This window comes from Anguilla rostrata, chromosome 4, assembly GCF_018555375.3.
Source record: "Anguilla rostrata isolate EN2019 chromosome 4, ASM1855537v3, whole genome shotgun sequence".
Classification (NCBI taxonomy): domain Eukaryota; kingdom Metazoa; phylum Chordata; class Actinopteri; order Anguilliformes; family Anguillidae; genus Anguilla; species Anguilla rostrata.
The window spans coordinates 27,424,785-27,444,765 of record NC_057936.1 but is presented as its reverse complement, the minus strand read 5'-3'; the positions used below and the strand labels follow the sequence as shown (position 1 = coordinate 27,444,765).

General features: G+C 44.9%; 1 protein-coding gene across 2 annotated transcripts in view; it reads left to right on the top strand.

The window, feature by feature from the left end:
* The window catches only part of jak1 (Janus kinase 1), a 32,806-nt gene that overhangs the window by 6,835 nt on the left and 5,990 nt on the right, over positions 1-19,981 (top strand). For both annotated transcript variants that reach the window (XM_064331934.1, XM_064331933.1), the window contains exons 2-16: positions 1,312-1,517; positions 3,406-3,529; positions 6,655-6,808; positions 8,469-8,632; positions 8,919-9,276; positions 9,648-9,818; positions 10,327-10,484; positions 11,000-11,114; positions 12,847-13,045; positions 15,730-15,839; positions 16,086-16,235; positions 16,322-16,409; positions 17,990-18,117; positions 18,488-18,623; positions 19,505-19,656. In XM_064331934.1, coding sequence (XP_064188004.1) covers positions 1,319-1,517; positions 3,406-3,529; positions 6,655-6,808; positions 8,469-8,632; positions 8,919-9,276; positions 9,648-9,818; positions 10,327-10,484; positions 11,000-11,114; positions 12,847-13,045; positions 15,730-15,839; positions 16,086-16,235; positions 16,322-16,409; positions 17,990-18,117; positions 18,488-18,623; positions 19,505-19,656 — 2,406 coding nt within the window. In that variant the 5' untranslated portion in view covers positions 1,312-1,318. The remainder of the gene's footprint in view (positions 1-1,311; positions 1,518-3,405; positions 3,530-6,654; positions 6,809-8,468; positions 8,633-8,918; positions 9,277-9,647; positions 9,819-10,326; positions 10,485-10,999; positions 11,115-12,846; positions 13,046-15,729; positions 15,840-16,085; positions 16,236-16,321; positions 16,410-17,989; positions 18,118-18,487; positions 18,624-19,504; positions 19,657-19,981) is intronic.

Here is a 19,981-nt window from a genome sequence, read left to right as displayed (position 1 = left end):
GAAAGCCCATCTTAAAGGCTTGCAGTAGCTAATTTGCTGATCTCGCAGCCAGAACATATATTAACCGTGAATAAAAAGCTGTATTTACCTAATGCCTAATGGAAATGACTATACTTGAATATGAATAAAACTGCCCTATCCACATTTATTAAGAGTATAAGGCTAATTCCACCTGTACTGCACACTACAGTCTTGTGTATCTGGGAGTGAGGGGGATTTTAAGATCACTGATGAATTGCCAGGAGTGGGAAAACCTTTTTATTGTGAAACTATGAGTCACACGAGTGCATTTGAATGATAAAATTGTTTTAGGTGGGACACGCTTCCCTTTCCCTTTTGCTTTCCTGTTTAACGTTTACATACAGACAAACGAAAGCTAGCATTTAAAGTGAATAACTACTAAATAGCCTACGTTACGTTCGATGACTACAATATGGATGAGACGAAGAACGTGGGATTTAGGCTATTACTAATACAAAAATATAACTTTTAGGCAGTCTGTCTAGAAATCTGCAAGCCTGTTTAACATAAAACATAAAAGTTTAACATTAGAAGACAAAATGGTCTCTACTGTTTTGTGAGATTATTCTCGTGTGGATGATTATTTGTTCGGTTTGGCTGGATGTAGTTCCTGTGTGGGTGATGACAGAACATTTAGCCATGCACATTTATTCAGTGTGATTTGGCTCTCTGTGTGCTCTTCTACCATCATCATATCGGTGTGCTGGTGGTGTTGATGGCCCTATGCATTGGCATTTTATTTACTGACTGCAGTGAAGCGTCAGAATATCCCCTCTTCAGAAGCTCTCATTCCGACATCTGAAATGGATGATTTAGGTTCACGTACTGTGTCATACTATAACCCGGCGGCCAACCTCTTGATTACTTACGCGCAGTGTAGCCACCGGCATATTGCAGTTGCACTTAGATGATTGTTTCTGTCAGTGCCGCTGTGAAAGGTCATTGCAAGATGAAATTGCTGCGTCTGAATTTAAGAGGTATTGCACCGTTACCTTGCACTGGTGCTACATCATGTACATATGAAATAGGCGCCGACTTCTGTTTAGCTCATCCTCTAATCACAGCCATAAACGAGTGTATGTATATATATATATATATATATATATACTATTAAGAATACCAATTCTTCAGGCGTTAAGTGCTGCACAAAATATATGTCCAGCAGAAAGATCTGTCGTAAAGACCAAATTGGGTGTACCGTAGCGACACACGTTGGCTAGAGGACGACTTTGTGCTGGCTCATTCTAAAAAAGAATCTTTCTCTTTTCCTCTCTTTCTCTCCCTCTCCAGCGTCCGGATGTCTGGACAAACTGGGATGAAACTTGGCAGGCAACTGTGTCAAAAAATGAGGTTGAGCAACAAGAACGATCCCGCCGTCCCGACCACGGCGAGGGGACTGGAGATCCACTTCTACCTGTCCGGCATGCCGCAGCTGGAGTACCTGAAGGACAGCCACTCTGCGGAGGACCTGTGCATACAGGCGGCGCAGAAGTGCAGTGAGTCGCAGCAGCGCAGCGTCTGTTCAAAACCGTCGCCTGAGCAACGGCCTGGCCTGAGCCCGGACAGGAAAACACCCTAGCGCTCGCTCTCCGGGGATCTGGGGAATTTAGGCTTTTTTAGGAATGAAATGGGTCAGCAGGGTTCACACTGTTGCGTCACTGTTGAAATACCCTGGAAATGCTGCCGTATTTCTGTAGAAGAGAGGGTCACAATGCACCGGTACAGTGAGCACTCATCCTGAAACTGAGAGAAGAGAGGAAGAGAGGAAGAGAGGACGTATAGACAGATAGGACATGGCCACAGTGAGGACGTATAGACAGATAGGACATGGCCACAGTGAGGACGTATAGACAGATAGGACATGGCCACAGTGAGGACATATAGACAGACAGGACATGGCCACAGTGAGGACGTATAGACAGACAGGACATGGCCACAGTGAGGACATATAGACAGACAGGACATGGCCACAGTGAGGACGTATAGACAGACAGGACATGGCCACAGTGAGGACGTATAGACAGATAGGACATGGCCACAGTGAAGACATATGGACAGACAGGACATGGCCACAGTGAGAACGTATAGACAGACAGGACATGGCCACAGTGGTCATGCTTGCCAAGGGAATGCTGTGTCTTTGGAACACATTTCAAAATCTGCGTTTTGTACTAATTTGCACTAACTTGCATTCTGATAAAAAATGTTTTTGCCATAATATCCCAACTCAAAATAACAACACATTAAATGTATGTTGACAGAATTGTATTATGACACTTGTGTAGCAGCAGTGGGGTGAGATAGTGGGATTAGCGGGATTAAATAAGATACAAATAATGATTTGGAGTTATGATCAAAACAAACACAGGCCCATAATATTTAAAAAACCCAATGAGTGATTTTGATTTTTCATTCAAAAAGTGCTTTCTCTTTGGAACTTGCAATGTTATCAACAGCTATGAAAATATGATCAATAAACAACACAAATGTCAGACACTGAAAGAGGATTGGCTCAACTAAACAGGAGTAATTATTTTGTTGTGGTCAAGTCTGTGGTCAAAAATGAAGGGATTTGTTTGTGGTACAACAGTAACACATTTAAATGCACCAGTTTGTAGAGTGCTTTAATGTACATTGTCTGGCTAGAGCTGTTTCTGCTGGCCTCTGTACAGCACATCTGAATGCTGGCAGAGCAGGACTGGACAGAGAGCACTGTGCATTCTTCAGGGATCTGGGAAACGTCAGATTACCGAAAAAAAGCAAGTTATCAGATGCAACTCATTTACCCTGCTTTTTCTCATAATAAGGCCATAAAATATTAACAGGGAGCTTTACTGCATGCAGTGTGTATTTGTGGACTGCTCCGATTCCTCTTTCCAGAGCCTGTAGTAAAGGAGTCCGGGTGTGTTTGGCCTGTGCTTGGCTGGCCACACTGACGGTCATAAAAGGAAAGCGAGCAGGCCTGCGGAACACTCGTAGGCAGTTTAAGAACTGGCAGCCATGTTGAGCTCTCTCCAAATAAGCGCAATGTCAGTGAGGCTAGTTTCAGGAGTGCTCCTCGCGGCCATCAGGACTAAGGGCAGTCTGGTGAAGCTCTCAGATCTTCCCTGACCTACACGAGAAACATTAAAAATCACATAAACTATTTCAGCAACATTGGCTGAAATATGGCTGTGCAGTGCTGGAACGTATTTGAATGTTTCATGCAAAAATTCTGTTTGATCTGAGAGAAAGGAAAGGGGAGTGTGGGGCCTTTGTAATAGTTGAATATTTGTTGGACAGTATTGATTGGAAAAACTGAGCTTCTCACAGGATACTAAATAAAGTAGGTAATAAAGTAGTTCTTCATTGTCTGTGTGTTTCACATGCGGTTTTCTCCTCCAGGCATTTCTCCTCTTTGCCACAACCTGTTTGCACTATATGATGAGGGCGAAGATATCTGGTACCCACCCAATCACGTGTTCAAAGTGGACGACTACATGTCCACAAAGCTGCATTACCGCATGAGGTAAGTCTGACTGGGAGCCATTGTGGAGTCTCACAAACAGAGACATTAAAAGACAACCCATCAGTTCTGTTTGCATAAAAGGTGCATACCTCTCCACGGCCTCTTCATCATAACATGTTCAACCATGCATGAGTTGATAAACAGGAGGGATGAGCTCGAGCACAATTATGTGGCATCTCCCTGGAACCGAGAGAGTGGCGACTACATCAAAACATCGGCAGTTTCGGAATGGCTAAACTCTTGCGCAAGGTATTGAATATTTTGAATATATGGCGGGCGTTAAACAGCGTTCAGGGTCTGGTGAGTGTCTGCAGGACGAGCTCATTCAAATGACGTGCTCACGATAGGCGATTGAGGTGCGCCGCCAGGTTGAGTTGTCCCTAGGCCAGGCGGCTCAGACGGCACGCACTCAGCGCCGGGCGGGGCAGCGTGATCAGACAACCATCGCGCCTTATCTCCAACATCAGCTCCCAGCTGCCAGCTGCGGCCGTCTCTGTTGTGTACAGTGTTTAAAACGTCAGCAAGACGCTACCTGCGGACCTTGTTGTATTTGTTTTTCTTGTTCGTTCAGTTGACAGCCTTTGTATGTACAGACTTAGTTGTTTATTCTGTGTGCGTGCGTGTGTGTGTGGGGGGGGGGAGAAGATGGAATAGCATATGTCTACTCCGTAATTACAGACTTTCATGTGGTGCTGACTGAATGTGAATAGACAGACTGGCTGTTGAAAGCATATGATTGGCATGATTTTATGTTTAATTCAGTATGTAGAATATGCAGCAGAAGAGGGGCTTAGGGGCATTTCTCTCATTGTTCATATTGCATTCCCCTCCCCAGAAGTTACACATCCAGCAGATTCACTGCATCTGTGCTTCATTAACATATGCTTACAAATATTTGTTTATGAATGTGAGTATGAACTTATTAATGCTTCCCTGCTCTTAAATATTGAAGCATCACCGTAAGCATGAATTCTCCAAATCCATGAGTTTCTATCAGTGTTGGACAATGGTCATGTTTTCGTGGCATTGCCTAAGAATACAATGTGGAGAAAATGAGCAATGGGCCTCATTCACCAACCGTTCTTAAGAAGAATTTTCTTATTAAAACCCACTTACGCAGTTTTCACGAAGATTCTGACATTCACCAATGTTTTCTTATTTGGGATTTGTTCTTAGGTAAGAACAGAATCTACGCACATTCAAGAGCACATTTGAGTGCTGACATGCTTGTGCAAAATAATTGGTTATTGCATTTTCTTCAATTCTGCAGTTGTATAATATTATAGAATTTAAATTACAATAATATTTTTATCATTTATAATATTTTTGTGATAATTATTTTCATTATTTTACAAAGCATTAAGGTGCCAGGTTCCGCCTCAGAGGGTGGTTGCCTCAGCGGGAGTTCATCTGTAATTAAATGATAAAAAACAAACCATTGTAGTGACTTTTTATTTTTGGGGGTTTCAATTATGCAATGTTTGGTCTATACTACAAAACCAAATGTTTAAATTTTGAATACAAACTAAGCACTTAGGTAACACTTTTTAAACACATGGACACGTTGAAAAAAGAGAACACTTATTCAGAGGCGTCACTAGGGGGGTGACACCAAAATGACTGGCAATACATTTTTTGTGCAGTGTTTTGTGCAGCAACGGGTTTATTCCGATGCAGTTTACTGCCGGTTGATTTAATTTGCGGTATTAATGTGACGAAAAGCGCTTTGTCGTTTGAATGCATAACACGCAATTCCTTATTTTTACAAACCATCTTATTTTTACTTCATCAGTTGTGCGCCCTTCTCCGGATAAAGCGTTCACTGAACGAGTAATAGCATCCCATGCATCTTTTTTTGTGTTATTTTATATCCACAACTGACGCTACTAAATATTACAGGTCGTTTGCTGTTCACTTCCCGCAGCAATACCTCCACTTCAGAACTACTTAAGTTTTTCTTACGTTTGGAGTCCGGTGCTCCATCCTCTTTAGATTTTCGTTTGGGCATTGACTTTGTTCGCCCTCAATTTTTCTTTTCGATTTGTGTGTGTGCACACGGCCCTGCTGTCTCATGCCATTTTATGGGGATTGGCGGGGCGTGTACCTATGCTAATTAGGAACAACTGGCACGTGCTTTACATTTACGAGGACGATAGGATTCATCATTTTAAGAACACGTGCGAACAATTCTGCGGTTTAAGAACACCTCGTCAATCTGACGTAGATTTTTCTTAGGACCTTTCTTAAGAACAAATTTAAGAAAAAACTTATTGGTGAATGAGGCCCAATGTTTCCTATAAAGAGCCAGAAGATCAGTTAACCAAATGCAGTGCTAGTGGTTTACTGAAACTGATGTTATTCATTGATATTAATAAATAATACTAATAACATTAAAATAAGATGTAATTATTAAAATAAGTATATAAAACAAAATGAGAACCGATTATTTAAAAATAAAGCTTACACAGTGCAACATTTCTAATGCAATTAAGAATTCAAGTAAAAATGGTGCATTTTTATTTCGCCTTCAAATGTACTAACATTTTAGGATTTTGAACAACAATTTTTTTATCTCTTGGGTTCTACTGTGCGTGTGTGTGTGTGACTGTGTGCATGCATTATTCATTGGCATCCTATTTTCATAATATTGCATCTGTTGTGTCAACAAAAACATTCTAGTTATCCTTCCTGAATACATGCTCTATTTTGGTAAAGGAAACATATATAGGTGATGAAGAACTTCCTGTTTACGACTGGCTGCAGTAACAGCAATGAGGTGGTGTGGTGTGGTGTCAACTACACACAACAATGTCAACTACACACAACTGCTCAGACCGTCTCAATTAGTCTCACCTAAACCTCAACTCCAGACCATCTTCCGAAAGTGGTGCTGACACAAGAAACATTTCAGTTTCTTGCGTTTTTAAAGTTGAGCGTCAATTTCACTCTTCTTTGTGGCAGGCTATAAGAGTGGTTAATCCGTCTTCAGTCTCTCCTCTGTTCTGACATGCACATTGAACAGAGGGCACATGCACGTAAACGCACACACACACGCACACACACACACGGGCTCCTTGTGTGTGCAGACTGTGAGTGATGGGCCCTGATTGGTTTTCCGTTCTCAGGTTCTACTTCACCAACTGGCACGGCACAAACGACAGCGAGTCGCCTGTTTGGAGGCACTCCATCAACAAGCAGAGAAACGGGGTGAGCCCAGAGAGGGCCCTGGAGGGAACCCCGCTGCTGGACGCCCCCTCCCTGGAGTACCTGTTTGCACAGGTGATGAATGCAGCTGTACTTCATACCACGCAGGATTACTAGGCAAACCATATCACAGTAGCTTCACAGCAGTTATTTAGGAAATGCACAGAGAATTACAGTACAATTGTCAGAATTAAAGAGGTGAGATTTTATTTTTATGTGCCATCAGGAGATGGCTCTTGATGTTCAGAACATTTCAGTTTGTACACAAGCGAATGCTGATGACACCAGACACAGTAATACATTTAAACACAAGTTATGCCGAAAGATATGTTTTTGTTTATGAACGACGTGCATTTAGACAGCGATAGCATTCTTTCTACTCCAAGGGAGGTTAAAAACAACCGGTATGTTTTTAACCAGTATGTTTTTATACAATCTATGGCAGCAATGCACTACCTGTGCCTAGTCTGCCGGAAATTAAAAGAAGAAGAAGAAGAAGTGTGCAAAGACCTTGGTGTGCGGCTAAAATCAAAACAAAAACAGACTGGGTCTATTCCTTGGCGTGTTCCAGGCAAACCAAATCGCTCAATATGTTTGACGCACTCGTAATATGTGTGCTTTTCGAACCAAAATGATAGTTATATCTGCTTCTGTTTTGCTCCAGAAAACGATGTTAGATAGGTCTATCAGCAAACATATGGCTTAGCTATGCCCAGAAGTCCTCAATAATAATAGTATTTTCCAAGAAATTATGAAAAATCGTTGACAACGTTTCTTTCGGTGCAGCGTCTTTTACTGCTACCACAGAGTGAATGTGTCAGTGAATGCGATGATAAGAGCATTTTTGGTTATGTTGACCTATAAAACGCTATTCCAAAAGCAGAATTAGACATGTTATACATCGTTAGAAAGCTTATACTCTCACCAACTGAATAAATGAATTGTCAATCAAGCCAGACTGTACTAAAAAGGGCGACAACACCATAAACAACACGTGGTATTACGCACAGCTATTTTGGAAGGTACCCAGGCATCACAAATGTGCGTATATTTCACAAACGGATTGTCCAAGACAATATATGACCGCTCAGTCTCAAAAGGGACATCTCTACGCGTAAAACCAATGGTAAGGTTGTATATTTATTCAATATTTAGTCCCAGATATTGACTGTAGAATGACATGGTATCATTTTTTAAACTTTGTCTCGTTTATTTCGTTATTCAGTGTGGCTTCTTCTTGTTGTTTTGCACTTTAATATGACGCCATTGGCGCGCGAATGAGTACGTACTTCCGCTTAGGCAGAGGACGTCAGTTGAGAGGCGGTCCTTCAATGTGGCCCAGGACGCATTCGTGTACACACTGCTAAAAGAATATGGCCATATGTGACGCAGACCACCTCCGAATGTGCTCTGAGTGATCGGATCTCAATGCGTCCTCAATGCGTCCTGGGTGCATTCACACCTGTAGTTAGAGCTGTCCACTTGTGATCGGATCGCCCAAGACGCATTTTAATGCCAGGTCTGAACAGGGCCCAAGATTCTAAATAATAAAATAATATGACTATGGCCATTTTAGACTGTTTCCCTATCTCTGTCTAAAACCTGGAAACAGCAAAATGTAACAGTGCCAGTGAGTGTAGACTTCCAGCTCCAAGTTGATCTTTATCACCTCTTCAAGCAAGCTGGTTTGCTTCTCTGTGAATGTGTTTTGTGTGTGTGTGTGCGCTTGCTGCAGGGCCAGCATGACTTTCTGAAGGGCTGGGCGCCTGTGCGGAGCGCGCAGACCGAGGCGGAGGCCCACGAGATTGAGAACGAGTGTCTGGGAATGGCCGTGCTGGCCATCTCGCACTACACCATCAGCGGGCAGCTGCCCCTGGCAGGGACCACGGGGGAGATCAGGTACCTGCCTACACTGCATTGTCAGCACCGTCTCCCCAAAGCTGCTGCCTGGCAGACAAAGCGCATAGTTAATAACAGAACTGCAAGGCCTGACAAATGGCGCTCTTATGATTTCTGGCCTTTAAACGTGCCCTGTTCTGACTTGTTTGACTGGTGAGCGTTCAGCCTATTTTAATCAGATCGAGCCCAAATGGCCGTGTAGGAACCATCCATTTGTCAAACTCCTGCCCTGCGCGCTTTTGTAGATGAAAAGCGATTAACCCGCTCCGTTTGTCGACTCGCTCAGCTATAAGAAGCACATTCCGGAAAGCCTGAACAAAGCCATCAAGAAGCGCAGCATCCTGACCCGAATCCGCATCAACAACGTCTTCAAGAACTTCCTCAACGAGTTCAAGAGCAAGACCATCCAAGACAGCCATGACAGTGTGACGGCGCACGACCTGAAGGTGAAGTACCTGGCCACGCTGGAGACCCTGACCACGAGCTTCGGCTGCGAGGTCTACGAGCCCGACGACCTGCAGGTCTCCTACGAGACCGAGACGTCGCAGAAGTCCCTCAAGTCTGACAGAACGGAGGACCCTCAGTCCTACCAGGTGCTGGTGTCCGGGAATGCTGGGATCGCCTATCGGAAGAAGCCAGTCAATGTGAGATTCGTTCAGCGGCGGTACAGCTCAATTGTGCAGATTTGCAGATCTCAGCTAGTAATATTATGCACATGTTTATTTGTTAGCAGCAAATTACAATGCAGACCTAAATAATGGCTTTCTTGTATTTTTATAATGAGATTAGTGTCCATGTTTCAATAGGAAATTGATGCTGGTTCAAAGGAGCAAAGGGCATTAATTTTGATCATTTATTAGATCTAATTAGAACTGGACAGACTGAATCCAGTATTTTTTAGTGTTTACTATGCTATATCATTACACTGCACACCCTTTCTCAGACCTGATCACTGTCTCTTCATGTATTTTGCATTCATCACCATTTGACTACACCATCTTCTCTATGCGCCCAGAACACCGTGGTGATCAAAGAGAATAACAAGTCCAAGAAAAACAAGATGGAGGCAAACAAACGGAAGGATGCCAGCGATGGCCGGGCACCGTTCTGCGACTTCCACGAGATCACACACATCGTCATCAAGGAGTCTACAGTTACCATCTCCAAACAAGACAATAAAAAATTGGTATGAGCCTTTTCACTCTCACTGCTTTTAAATGTAGAACCCAAATCATTAACATGCTAAAGTGTAGGAAAATTTGGAGATGTTATTTTATAATCAAAGACGCTTTGTTTCTCAAAATCTTGTTTTGCTTTTCAAAGAGATGATAAACTTTGTTGAGTGTACCTTACGAACTGTAGTATTTAAATTCAGATGGAGTAAAAAGGGAGTGCAGGCAGTCTGTATTTGCATAAGGAGAGCACGTTTGCATACGCACACTGTGAGAGCTGATGTAGACTGGACACAGCTGGAGACTCCTGCCTGCGCTACAAAAGAGCCATCCCTGGGTCTGAGTGGAGGCAGTTGATAACACACAGAGTAGCCATTGTGTTGTGTGCCAGACGCCTGACTCCCTGTGAACGGACTGCAGATGCGGTAATGGTGAGATTCAAAGCGCGACTGGACGCAGGGCAGTTTTGCTGACTGTTTGTGACGTAACGCCCCACGACCCCGCCCCCGTCTGCTCTCGCAGGAAGTGAAGCTGCCGTCCCGGGGCAAGGCGCTGTCCTTCGCCGCCCTGGTGGACGGCTACTTTCGGCTGACGGTGGACGCCCACCACTACCTGTGCACCGAGGTGGCGCCCTCCTCTGTGGTGCAGAACCTGCAGAACAGCTGCCACGGCCCCATATGGTCAGTCCTGACCCCTCCTTGACCTCCTCTTTCCGTAACGCGACACCGCGCTCACCTGCAGTAACATTCTCACACCCTGCATTACATTACATTTCATTACAGCCAATTAGCAGACGCTCTTATCCCGGGTGACTTACACAGTTTTTCCACACAGCATTTACATTTGCATCCATTTATATATATACCGAAGCAATGCAGGTTAAGTACCTTGTTCAAGGGAACAACGGCAGTGTTCTAACTGGGAATCCAACCTGTGACCTTTAAGTTACAAGACCAGGTCCTTAGCCATTATACGGCACCACCACACCGAGATAGCAACAGCCAGTGTATAGAGAGCAGTGACGGTGACTCCGCCTGCCCAGTGCCGTGACTGCACCGTACCCCGTTTCCCGCATGGAGGTTACAGTGTGACGCGCTGCAGGCTGCAGCCAGGTTTCTGAGCAGTCACTTTGTGTGGGCCCATGTCTGACTGAGGCACTGCCGTCTCTTCACTCTTCACTGCGTTCTCCCCCCAGCACGGACTACGCCATCCAGAAGCTCCGGCAGGAGGGCAACGAGGAGGGCATGTATGTGCTGCGCTGGAGTTGCACAGACTACAGCCACATCCTCATGACCGTCACCTGCAACGAGGTACCTGCACTCGGCCTGTGTGTGTCCCAGTGGAGGGGATTGGGGCCCATATGGTCATACGTACTGGGTGACTTTTCTCTTGGCTATTTGGGCTTGTAGTTCTATGCTAAAGCTTAAAACAAATAACACAATTTTTTTTAGCCAGTAGCCCTAATTAAAACACTACATGTGTTCTATGTGGACAGACAAGCCATGTTCAAATACTGACTAAATAATGTGGAGGAACTTCTTTCTCTAATACTCTTGTTAAATAAACAAAGGCTACCAGTTTGTACAGTTAATGGACAAAAGGCTTCCTTATTAAACACCCTTTTTAAATAACGTTAAGATTAGATAAATAGAGCCTGTACTGTAAACAAGCTCAGTAAATTTAAGCTGCCCACGTACGGTATTATCTCAATACACTGAATTGGAATTGGAAGGCAACTCAAAGTGTGGAATAACCAGCTGATAAGAACAGCCTTTGCAAGTTTTGTAACGCTCTAAAAGTCAACAGTCTCACGCCTAAGTGAAAAACTTTAATATTATTTGTTGTTGCCAATATTTACAGTACTTTAAAAACATACCTAATTCAGATTCAGATATGAGTAACTTGCCATAATTTTACTAGTACGGAACTATTACTTGCAGACCTGCCAACCTGCACGCATTTTGTGTACCAACCACGCAATTTTTGGTCAAAATACGCAGGTACGAAATGCCAGCTGAAACTACGCAAAAAAAAAAAAAAAAATATATATATATATATTATTGTAATTTAATTACGGAAAACAACCAATTAATACAAAACAATACCGTACATTTATTCGGTATTTAAACTACATCCCTCGGATTGAACCAGATGCTACGACCTTGTGCTTGTGGTTCTGTAACCCCTCCCCGACCCACTCAACATCCACTGATACGCAGCGGTACTTTATTATCCATCGAGGCCTAACGCTGCATTGCTGAGGTAAAATGGGAAGTGGGGAGTAATAATCAAGCACAAAAATGTGACCGTAATGTTAACATATAAAACGGTAAAACATGTTCGGTAACTTTACAAGATGATGCATTTCAAGGGGTATATCCTAATGAGATAAATTTGTGTATATAGTTAGCCGTAGTAGTAGCTCGCATGCGATTTAGCCTCGTTACGAGACGTGTGAATAACTGATGGAGTAATTTAGCTGCAGTAACTCAAACGCTACGGAGACTTCCTGTACAAACTTTGAATCGCGCACGCTCTGTTGGAGCAAAGTGACCATTGCAAAGGTGTTTGACTATTGACTGCTAACGTAGCAAATAATTATAATGAAATATTAATCATGAAAAAATTGTTTTAAACAGGTGTACTCAAACTTTTGACTTGAAAGTATATCATAATATAGCCCAGTGCAGTGCAAGTGATATTTTAGAATCAGGTGAAATTGTACAATTTTGCCTGATCACTTTAACAGTCAAAACTAGAATTATGAAGAAAGGCTTGTGTGTGCGTGCAAAGCGAAGTGGTGTGAAAGCATGTGAACTAAGCGTTACACTGACTATTGTGGTACTCAAAATATTTTCCTAAGGTTGGCAGGTCTGTACTTGTAAGACTCAGAAGCAGTGAGAATTTCGGATAAGAGCAAACGACGGTCATCTTGAATCTGGCCCCTCTCATATGATTAGGACTTTGCCTGGCTGTAATTTTCAGGAAGCTGCACTTTAATTAGTGACCGTTCTCTCTCTCCCCTCTCCTGCCCTCCGTCAGGCGAACGGGGGCCAGCCCAGGCAGAACTGGCAGTATAAGAACTTCCAGATCGAGGTGGGGGCGCAGGGCTACCGGCTGTGCGGGACGGAGACCCACTGGCCCTCGCTGAAGGACCTGATGGGACACCTGGCAGGACAGGTCCTGCGCACCGACCACGTCAGCTTCCACCTGAGGAGGTGCTGCCCGCCCCAACCCCGAGGTACGCCCCCGCAGGCGCTCGGTGTCACACTGGTCGCCCTCAATCTCCGCCCCGCCCCGCCCCAGCGACCTTACACTCGCCTTTGTCTGATTTATTTAATGTAATAGAGAACGCCTTAATGTAGACTATTGCATGAGGATGTATGATAATTTCTTGAACTTGAACTCCATACAACAGTGTGCCAGTTTCTGTGCTAGACTTGAATTTATAAGATGACATGCACACCTGGATCTGTTAAGGCAGATGTTATTGCCTCCATAACTTGATTTGTTTTGGTTATGGTGGATGTTGGATGGTAAACAGTCGTATAAGCCAGACCATCACGCATAGAAACGCCATTTCAGTGTCATTTCTCAGGCGGAGAAAGCTTTGTTTAAGAGAATCGCTTCCACAGCTGGTGATGTTATTCAATTCTTATAAACAGAAAGCTGAAGCATTTGGAAACAGCCATGTCAGGGAGAACTGAGTTGAGTGCGTAGGTTTCACAGACATTTTAGTGATTGCCTAACTGACTATTTGAACTTACTGTAAGGACCTATTGCTCACACATTTTGGTTGATTCAGGGCACGTATTCTGGTAAAATAAACTTCTGTTGTACTTCTGTTGTTTAATGGAGCAAGTTCTGCTTTTGGGTTTTGAGTATCTCTTAATGTCTCATTGGATTTTCAAGACAATACAGACAGCAGACAGCAGTTAGTGTTTCTGTTGGACTCAACATCGGTTCTACATCGCCATTGAAATACTAATCCGGATATTTATTTACTCTAGAGTTAAGTGAAACAGAGGCAGAGCCTTAGCGCATGAGCGTATCGCGCGCGAGCGTGCATTTCTATCTCCAGGGATCAGTGTGTGCGGAGGGGGAGCTGAGCGGCGCACACGGCGGGTTGAGGAGTGTGGGGGAATAGCCGCTCCGAGCGGGCTCTGAACTTTGCGATGCGTACGTGAGACCAGCTGGAACGCAGCTTGTTTTTTTTGTCTTTTTCCAGCCCGGCTCAGTTTGGCATCCCCGGGAGGACGGGGCGATTCAAAGCACTGCCCTCCAAATACGGCGCCAGCGCCTCCGGCCTGGGCGCACGGGCTCAGATAGAAGCAGCTGGCTCTCTCGGGCAGGAAGCACATGTAGTAAATGTGGTTTTCCGGTGACAGGCATTTCATGTCTGTTTACTTCACAGGTAGTGTTGTGAAATAGTCCACTTCGAGATAAGTCGGCAAGTAGCTTTGAGTTACTGTTTTGTACTTATTTATTTGTTTATTTTGACGTGCCTCTGATCGAACACTGCAGTTCCACCGCACAAAGTTGAAATATTTCCTGCGCTGGGAAAGAATGTGGGGGGGAGGGAGGGGGTTGAGTGAGGCCATGGCGCTCATGGCGGTTCGTGGCGTATGCGTGCTCTCACGGTGTCCAAGCTGCGCAGTGACACATTTTGAAAACCACAGTATCCTCCCGTGCTACACTTCCTCATCCCCTAGCCTGCACGCAGTACTGTTCTAAAACCCTGCATATGCGTGCGCACGCAAAGCTGCTGCAGCTGCCATACAGGAACAAAGGCAGTTCTGCTCTTAAGCTGCTTGACCTGCGTTAAGGTACATTCTAAGGTGTACACACAAGGTGTTTTCAGGGACTTGATATTTACCCTGCATTGTTTCCTGTCCCATTCGGTTCCCTCAGGACATAGTTTTTCAGAAATTATTTTTCAAACACCCTCTGGATTCATTTTTTACCTTGTATCTTTCTCTTGTATCCCCTCATACCTTCTTGCAATAAAATCTGCTGATTCGGCCATAACTTTCCTCTAGGCCTGCCCTCCGCCATTTTTTCAAACGAATAAGGAGAGAGGAGGGAGCGGCAAAGGAGTGAGCATAGTGCCTACGTCACTTAGCCAGCTGTCCAGTGTGGTGCTGGCACACTCCATGCCAACTAACCTCATCCACACTCAAATTTAGGCGTCAGTACCTGAATTTTTCAGGGTGCGAGTTCCTTTGTAGGACACAGTCGTCGCTCCCCTTCATAACCGAACTGTGAACGCGACAAGATTAAGCGCTCCGATGATGAGTCGCAAATGTGTTTATCTGCCTGCGTTGTGTGTGTGTGTGTGTGTGTGTGGCCTGTATGCATTGAGCTGTGAATACTGGGCTCTGCCTCATCTTTACAGAATAGGAATTCCTCATATTGCTGTGGAGCACTACGGTGTGGCTGACTATCGCTGTGAAGAACATAAAGATAAAGGCATGCGGTGGAAGTGGCTAGCATTAAATATAAAAATAGTTGTTTTTGGGTAAACTTACAGTTAAAGGAATTTAATGAGTTTTTTAAGTACTTCTCAGCCCTATACCTGACACAGCTGTAAATGCAATCACCAATAATTAAAATATCACTATGGCCCATACCCCAGACTCATCGAGTCTCAAACATCAGACCCTGAGCAGTGCACACAGCCAGGCCTGATAACCGCAGGCAGATTTGCATCGCTTGCATTGTGCCATAAATGCAATTTTACCTGAAACTACCTGACTGTGGATGTATTGGCTGACATGCAAGCAGTGCACAGTTCCTCACCCGATTGTACCCCAAATTTACCATATAATTTAGAATACAATTTCTGTTTGTTGTTTTGCTGGTGAGTTCCATTTTTGTTCTGACATGTTGAGGATCTCAGCCAATCACAAGCCTCCTCTGTTTCAGAGATCTCCAACCTCTTAGTGGTGACGAAGAACAGAGTTCCTGACACACAGACTCCCCTGCAAATCAGTCAGCTCAGCTTTCACAGGATTCTCAAAGAGGAAATACAGCAGGTAGAGTGTCTGTGTCTGTGTGTGTCTGTATCTGTGTCTGTGGTGTGTGTGCGTGTGCACGTATGTGTCTCTGTCTGTGGTGTGTGCATGTGTCTGTGTGTATGCGTGTGTGCGGTGTTTGTGTGTGTCTCTGTGCATGTGTGCAGTGTGTGCGGTGTGTGTGTGGTGTGTATATGTGCGGTGTGTGTGTGTGTGTGTGTGTGGGTGCTCTGGCTCATGACTCGCCGTTGTCTTCCCTGGTCTCAGGGGGAGCACCTCGGTAAAGGCACCAGAACCAACATCTACGCGGGCGTGCTCAAGATGAGCAGCGAGGACGACAAGGACGAGGGCGACGCCTCGCAGGAGGTGAAGGTGGTCCTGAAGGTGCTGGGGTCCGGCCACAGAGACATCTCCCTGGTGAGAGCCCGGACCGCGGTGCCTTTCGGCCCTGCCCGAACGCCCCGGGCCCCTCTGAACCCCTCTCCCTCTCCCTCTCCCCACAGGCCTTCTTTGAGACGGCCAGCATGATGCGGCAGGTCTCCCACAAGCACATCTCCCTGCTCTACGGCATCTGTGTCCGCGACCTGGAGTGTGAGTTTGGCCTGACCCTACATGCCCCTTCTCTAACACCTCATATTTATCGGTCTCTATCCCACTCCAGCATTACACATTTATCTGTCTTTATTGTAGAACTATATTTTTCTGACTCAGCGCTAGGCTAACACTATTTATCCGGCTTTGCTATAGCGCTACGTATTGATTTGTCCCTACCCTACTGTAACCCTCCATATTTTTATGTCTTTACTGTCTTTTCTCCACTCTAACCCTTCCATCTTTTCTCTGCTCCAGCACATTACATTTATTGATCTTTTCTGGATCCTTCCATAATTCTCTGCCTTTATTATAACTCTTCATGTCTTTGTGATTACCCCGCCACTGATAACATCCGTATCTGTGCCTTTTTATTAACCCAATTCAGCAGACACTTATGTTACCTTAAAACCTTGTCATAATGAGAGACCAATTGAATTTCTAAAAGGGATTAACAAAGTGAACAAAAATAATTTTCACATTTGCATGTTGTCAGGAAAACAGAGAAGGTTATGTGGAGATTACAGTAGTTAACTGTAAATTCGGCACTTATATCATTGATCTCTTCAGAGCGATCATGAAGTAAGCATTAAAAATGTCTAAGGAGGGGAGATTTACCCTCTTAAAGCCACATTATGTTAAAGTCATTTTCTGTGATTTGCTGTGGGAAACAATTTTTCAAAGAGCTTACATTTATAATTGATGATGTTCAATTTATGGACGTAGAGCTGAAATCAGTCCTAAATGCTAAAAGTCTGGACACCTGATTGCTGGAACCAATCCATTTGTAAAAAATAAGTTCAAAGACGTAGCAATTGATATAAACCCGTGCTGTGTTAAAATCTGTTTAAACACAAAGTTATGGAATGACTCAAATGTGTTTTCAGTAACCTTAGTCGATCTACATTGGCTGGAATGAAAATCAGCAGACAGGGGCCCTCAGGACCAGGTTTGGGAACCCCCCGCTCTCCTAGATAGGTTGAGTGGCCTATTCTTGTCATCATGTAGTCTTATCTTCTTATTTTTTGACATGGGGACAACTTGTTGACCTTAGCTGATGTAACGGTTCAGATAGTTGGAGTGTCAGAGAACGTTGTTGTACCCTCCTGGCTTTGTCATAATTGAGGCACAGATTTGAGTGTGAATATTTACCTCCCTCCTCCTTCATCACTTTCAACTTCCACTGGTTACCTTCCAAATCCTACTGACCAAACTTTTTCATTATTTCGCATGGTCCTAAACCACTATTTGCTAACCATACTACCATCTGCATAATATCTGTCTGACACTATAGTTACCTTTCATCTCTACATGACTGATCCTGTATGGCTATTACCTTTCATCTATATTAAGCCTGTCCAACAGTACAGTGACCTTCCGCCTATATCAGACATGTCCTACATGACCATTACCTTCAATCCATATCATACATGCCTCTCTTGCTGTAGTTAGCTTCCATCCATATCAGTCCTGTCTGACACAACAGTGACTTTCCCTCTGTAGCATACTAATCCTCCACCGCTGCACTGACCCCACCCAGCTGTACCAGACTGATGTTCTTGCGTTGTGCTCCTGCTCAGACATCATTGTGGAGGAGCTTGTGCAGCTGGGCCCCCTTGACCTCTTCCTGCAGAGGAACCGCACGCACCTCACCACGCCCTGGAAGTTCCAGGTGGCCAAACAGCTGGCTGGGGCCCTCAGCTACCTGGTAAGACAAAGATACGGGTTAATGACACTGATGCCACGATAGTTGTTCACTGGTTTTTCATGCTGTAACATCATGAGATTCCCTGTGAAATAGTCTCGTCCTATTTTATCTTCAGTATAAGCACGACAGTGTGAAACTTGGTGAGATGAGAAGCAGCATTGGGACTCTGTTTGCCTCTGGTGCAGAATCAGACACAGCAGAGAAAAGGACAGAGTGGCGCAGAGTTTGAGTATTTATGCGGTTTGTTTTCAGTTTGGCGAGTGATCACTGGAAAGGGGCGCCCTGTCCTAAAATAAATGCCTGCAGCTATATCAGGTCCGTGTCAGGTGTGCTTCTCACTCGTAGCTGATGGCTGTGGTTCCCCTCCTAGGAGGATAAGAAGCTGGTCCACGGCTACGTTTGCGCCAAGAACATCCTGTTGGCGAGGGACGGGTGTGACAACGAGGGCGGCCCGTTTATCAAACTGAGCGACCCGGGCATCCCAGTGACCGTACTCACCAGAGAGGGTAAGGGGCTACACACCATACAATGACTGAGCTCACAGAGAGGGTAAGGGGCTACACACCATACAATGACTGAGCTCCCAGAGAGGGTAAGGGGCTACACACCATACAATGACTGAGCTCCCAGAGAGGGTAAGGGGCTACACACCATACAATGACTGAGCTCACAGAGAGGGTAAGGGGCTACACACCATACAATGACTGAGCTCCCAGGAGGGATAAGGGCTGTCCACCATACGTGACTGAGCTCCCGAGGAGGGTAAGGGGACAACACACCATACATGACTGACTCACCCGAGAGGGTAAGGGGCTACACACCATACAATGACTGAGCTCACAGAGAGGGTAAGGGGGTACACACCATACAATGACTGAGCTCACAGAGAGGGTAAGGGGCTACACACCATACAATGACTGAGCTCCCAGAGAGGGTAAGGGGGTACACACACCATACAATGACTGAGCTCACAGAGAGGGTAAGGGGCTACACACCATACAATGACTGAGCTCCAGAGAGGGTAAGGGGCTACACACCATACAATGACTGAGCTCCCAGAGAGGGTAAGGGGCTACACACCATACAATGACTGAGCTCACAGAGAGGGTAAGGGGCTACACACCATACAATGACTGAGCTCCCAGAGAGGGTAAGGGGCTACACACCATACAATGACTGAGCTCCCAGAGAGGGTAAGGGCTACACCCATACAATGACTGAGCTCCCAGAGAGGGTAAGGGGCTACACACCATACAATGACTGAGCTCCCAGAGAGGGTAAGGGGCTACACACCATACTATGACTGAGCTCACAGAGAGGGTAAGGGGTCTGTGTGTTCTGTGTGTGCACAGGATCTTCTGTAACTGACAGCTGTGTGTTTCCTCAGAGTGTGTGGACCGAATCCCTTGGATTGCCCCAGAATGTGTGAAGACCACCAAGGCCCTGAGCGTGGCGGCCGACAAGTGGAGTTTTGGCACCGCCCTGTGGGAAATCTACTATGACGGAGAGGTGCCCCTCAAAGACAAGACGCTCACTGAGGTAACCGCTCTTACACCTGCAACGCTAAGGGCTCAACTTCCTCTCTGAAACGACCTGTTTCCAGAACATTCTGTCCTCTCTCATTTAAATATCTCAGTAGAAAACATTGTTTACAGTTTGAATTCAGTGTTATTTTCAGACTCAAGTCGACTGCCTTCTCTTCTAACTGCCAACTGCCTCTTCTCTAAGTTTCAGTTTGACAAGACAAGTAGAAATGGTTGGAATAGGTTTTTGGTTTATTAAGTTGGCCAAAAGGGGCGATAACGCTTTTAGTCGAAGAAGACCGTAGGAATGGCTGTTGCAGATTTTTTGTTTAAGAAATCAG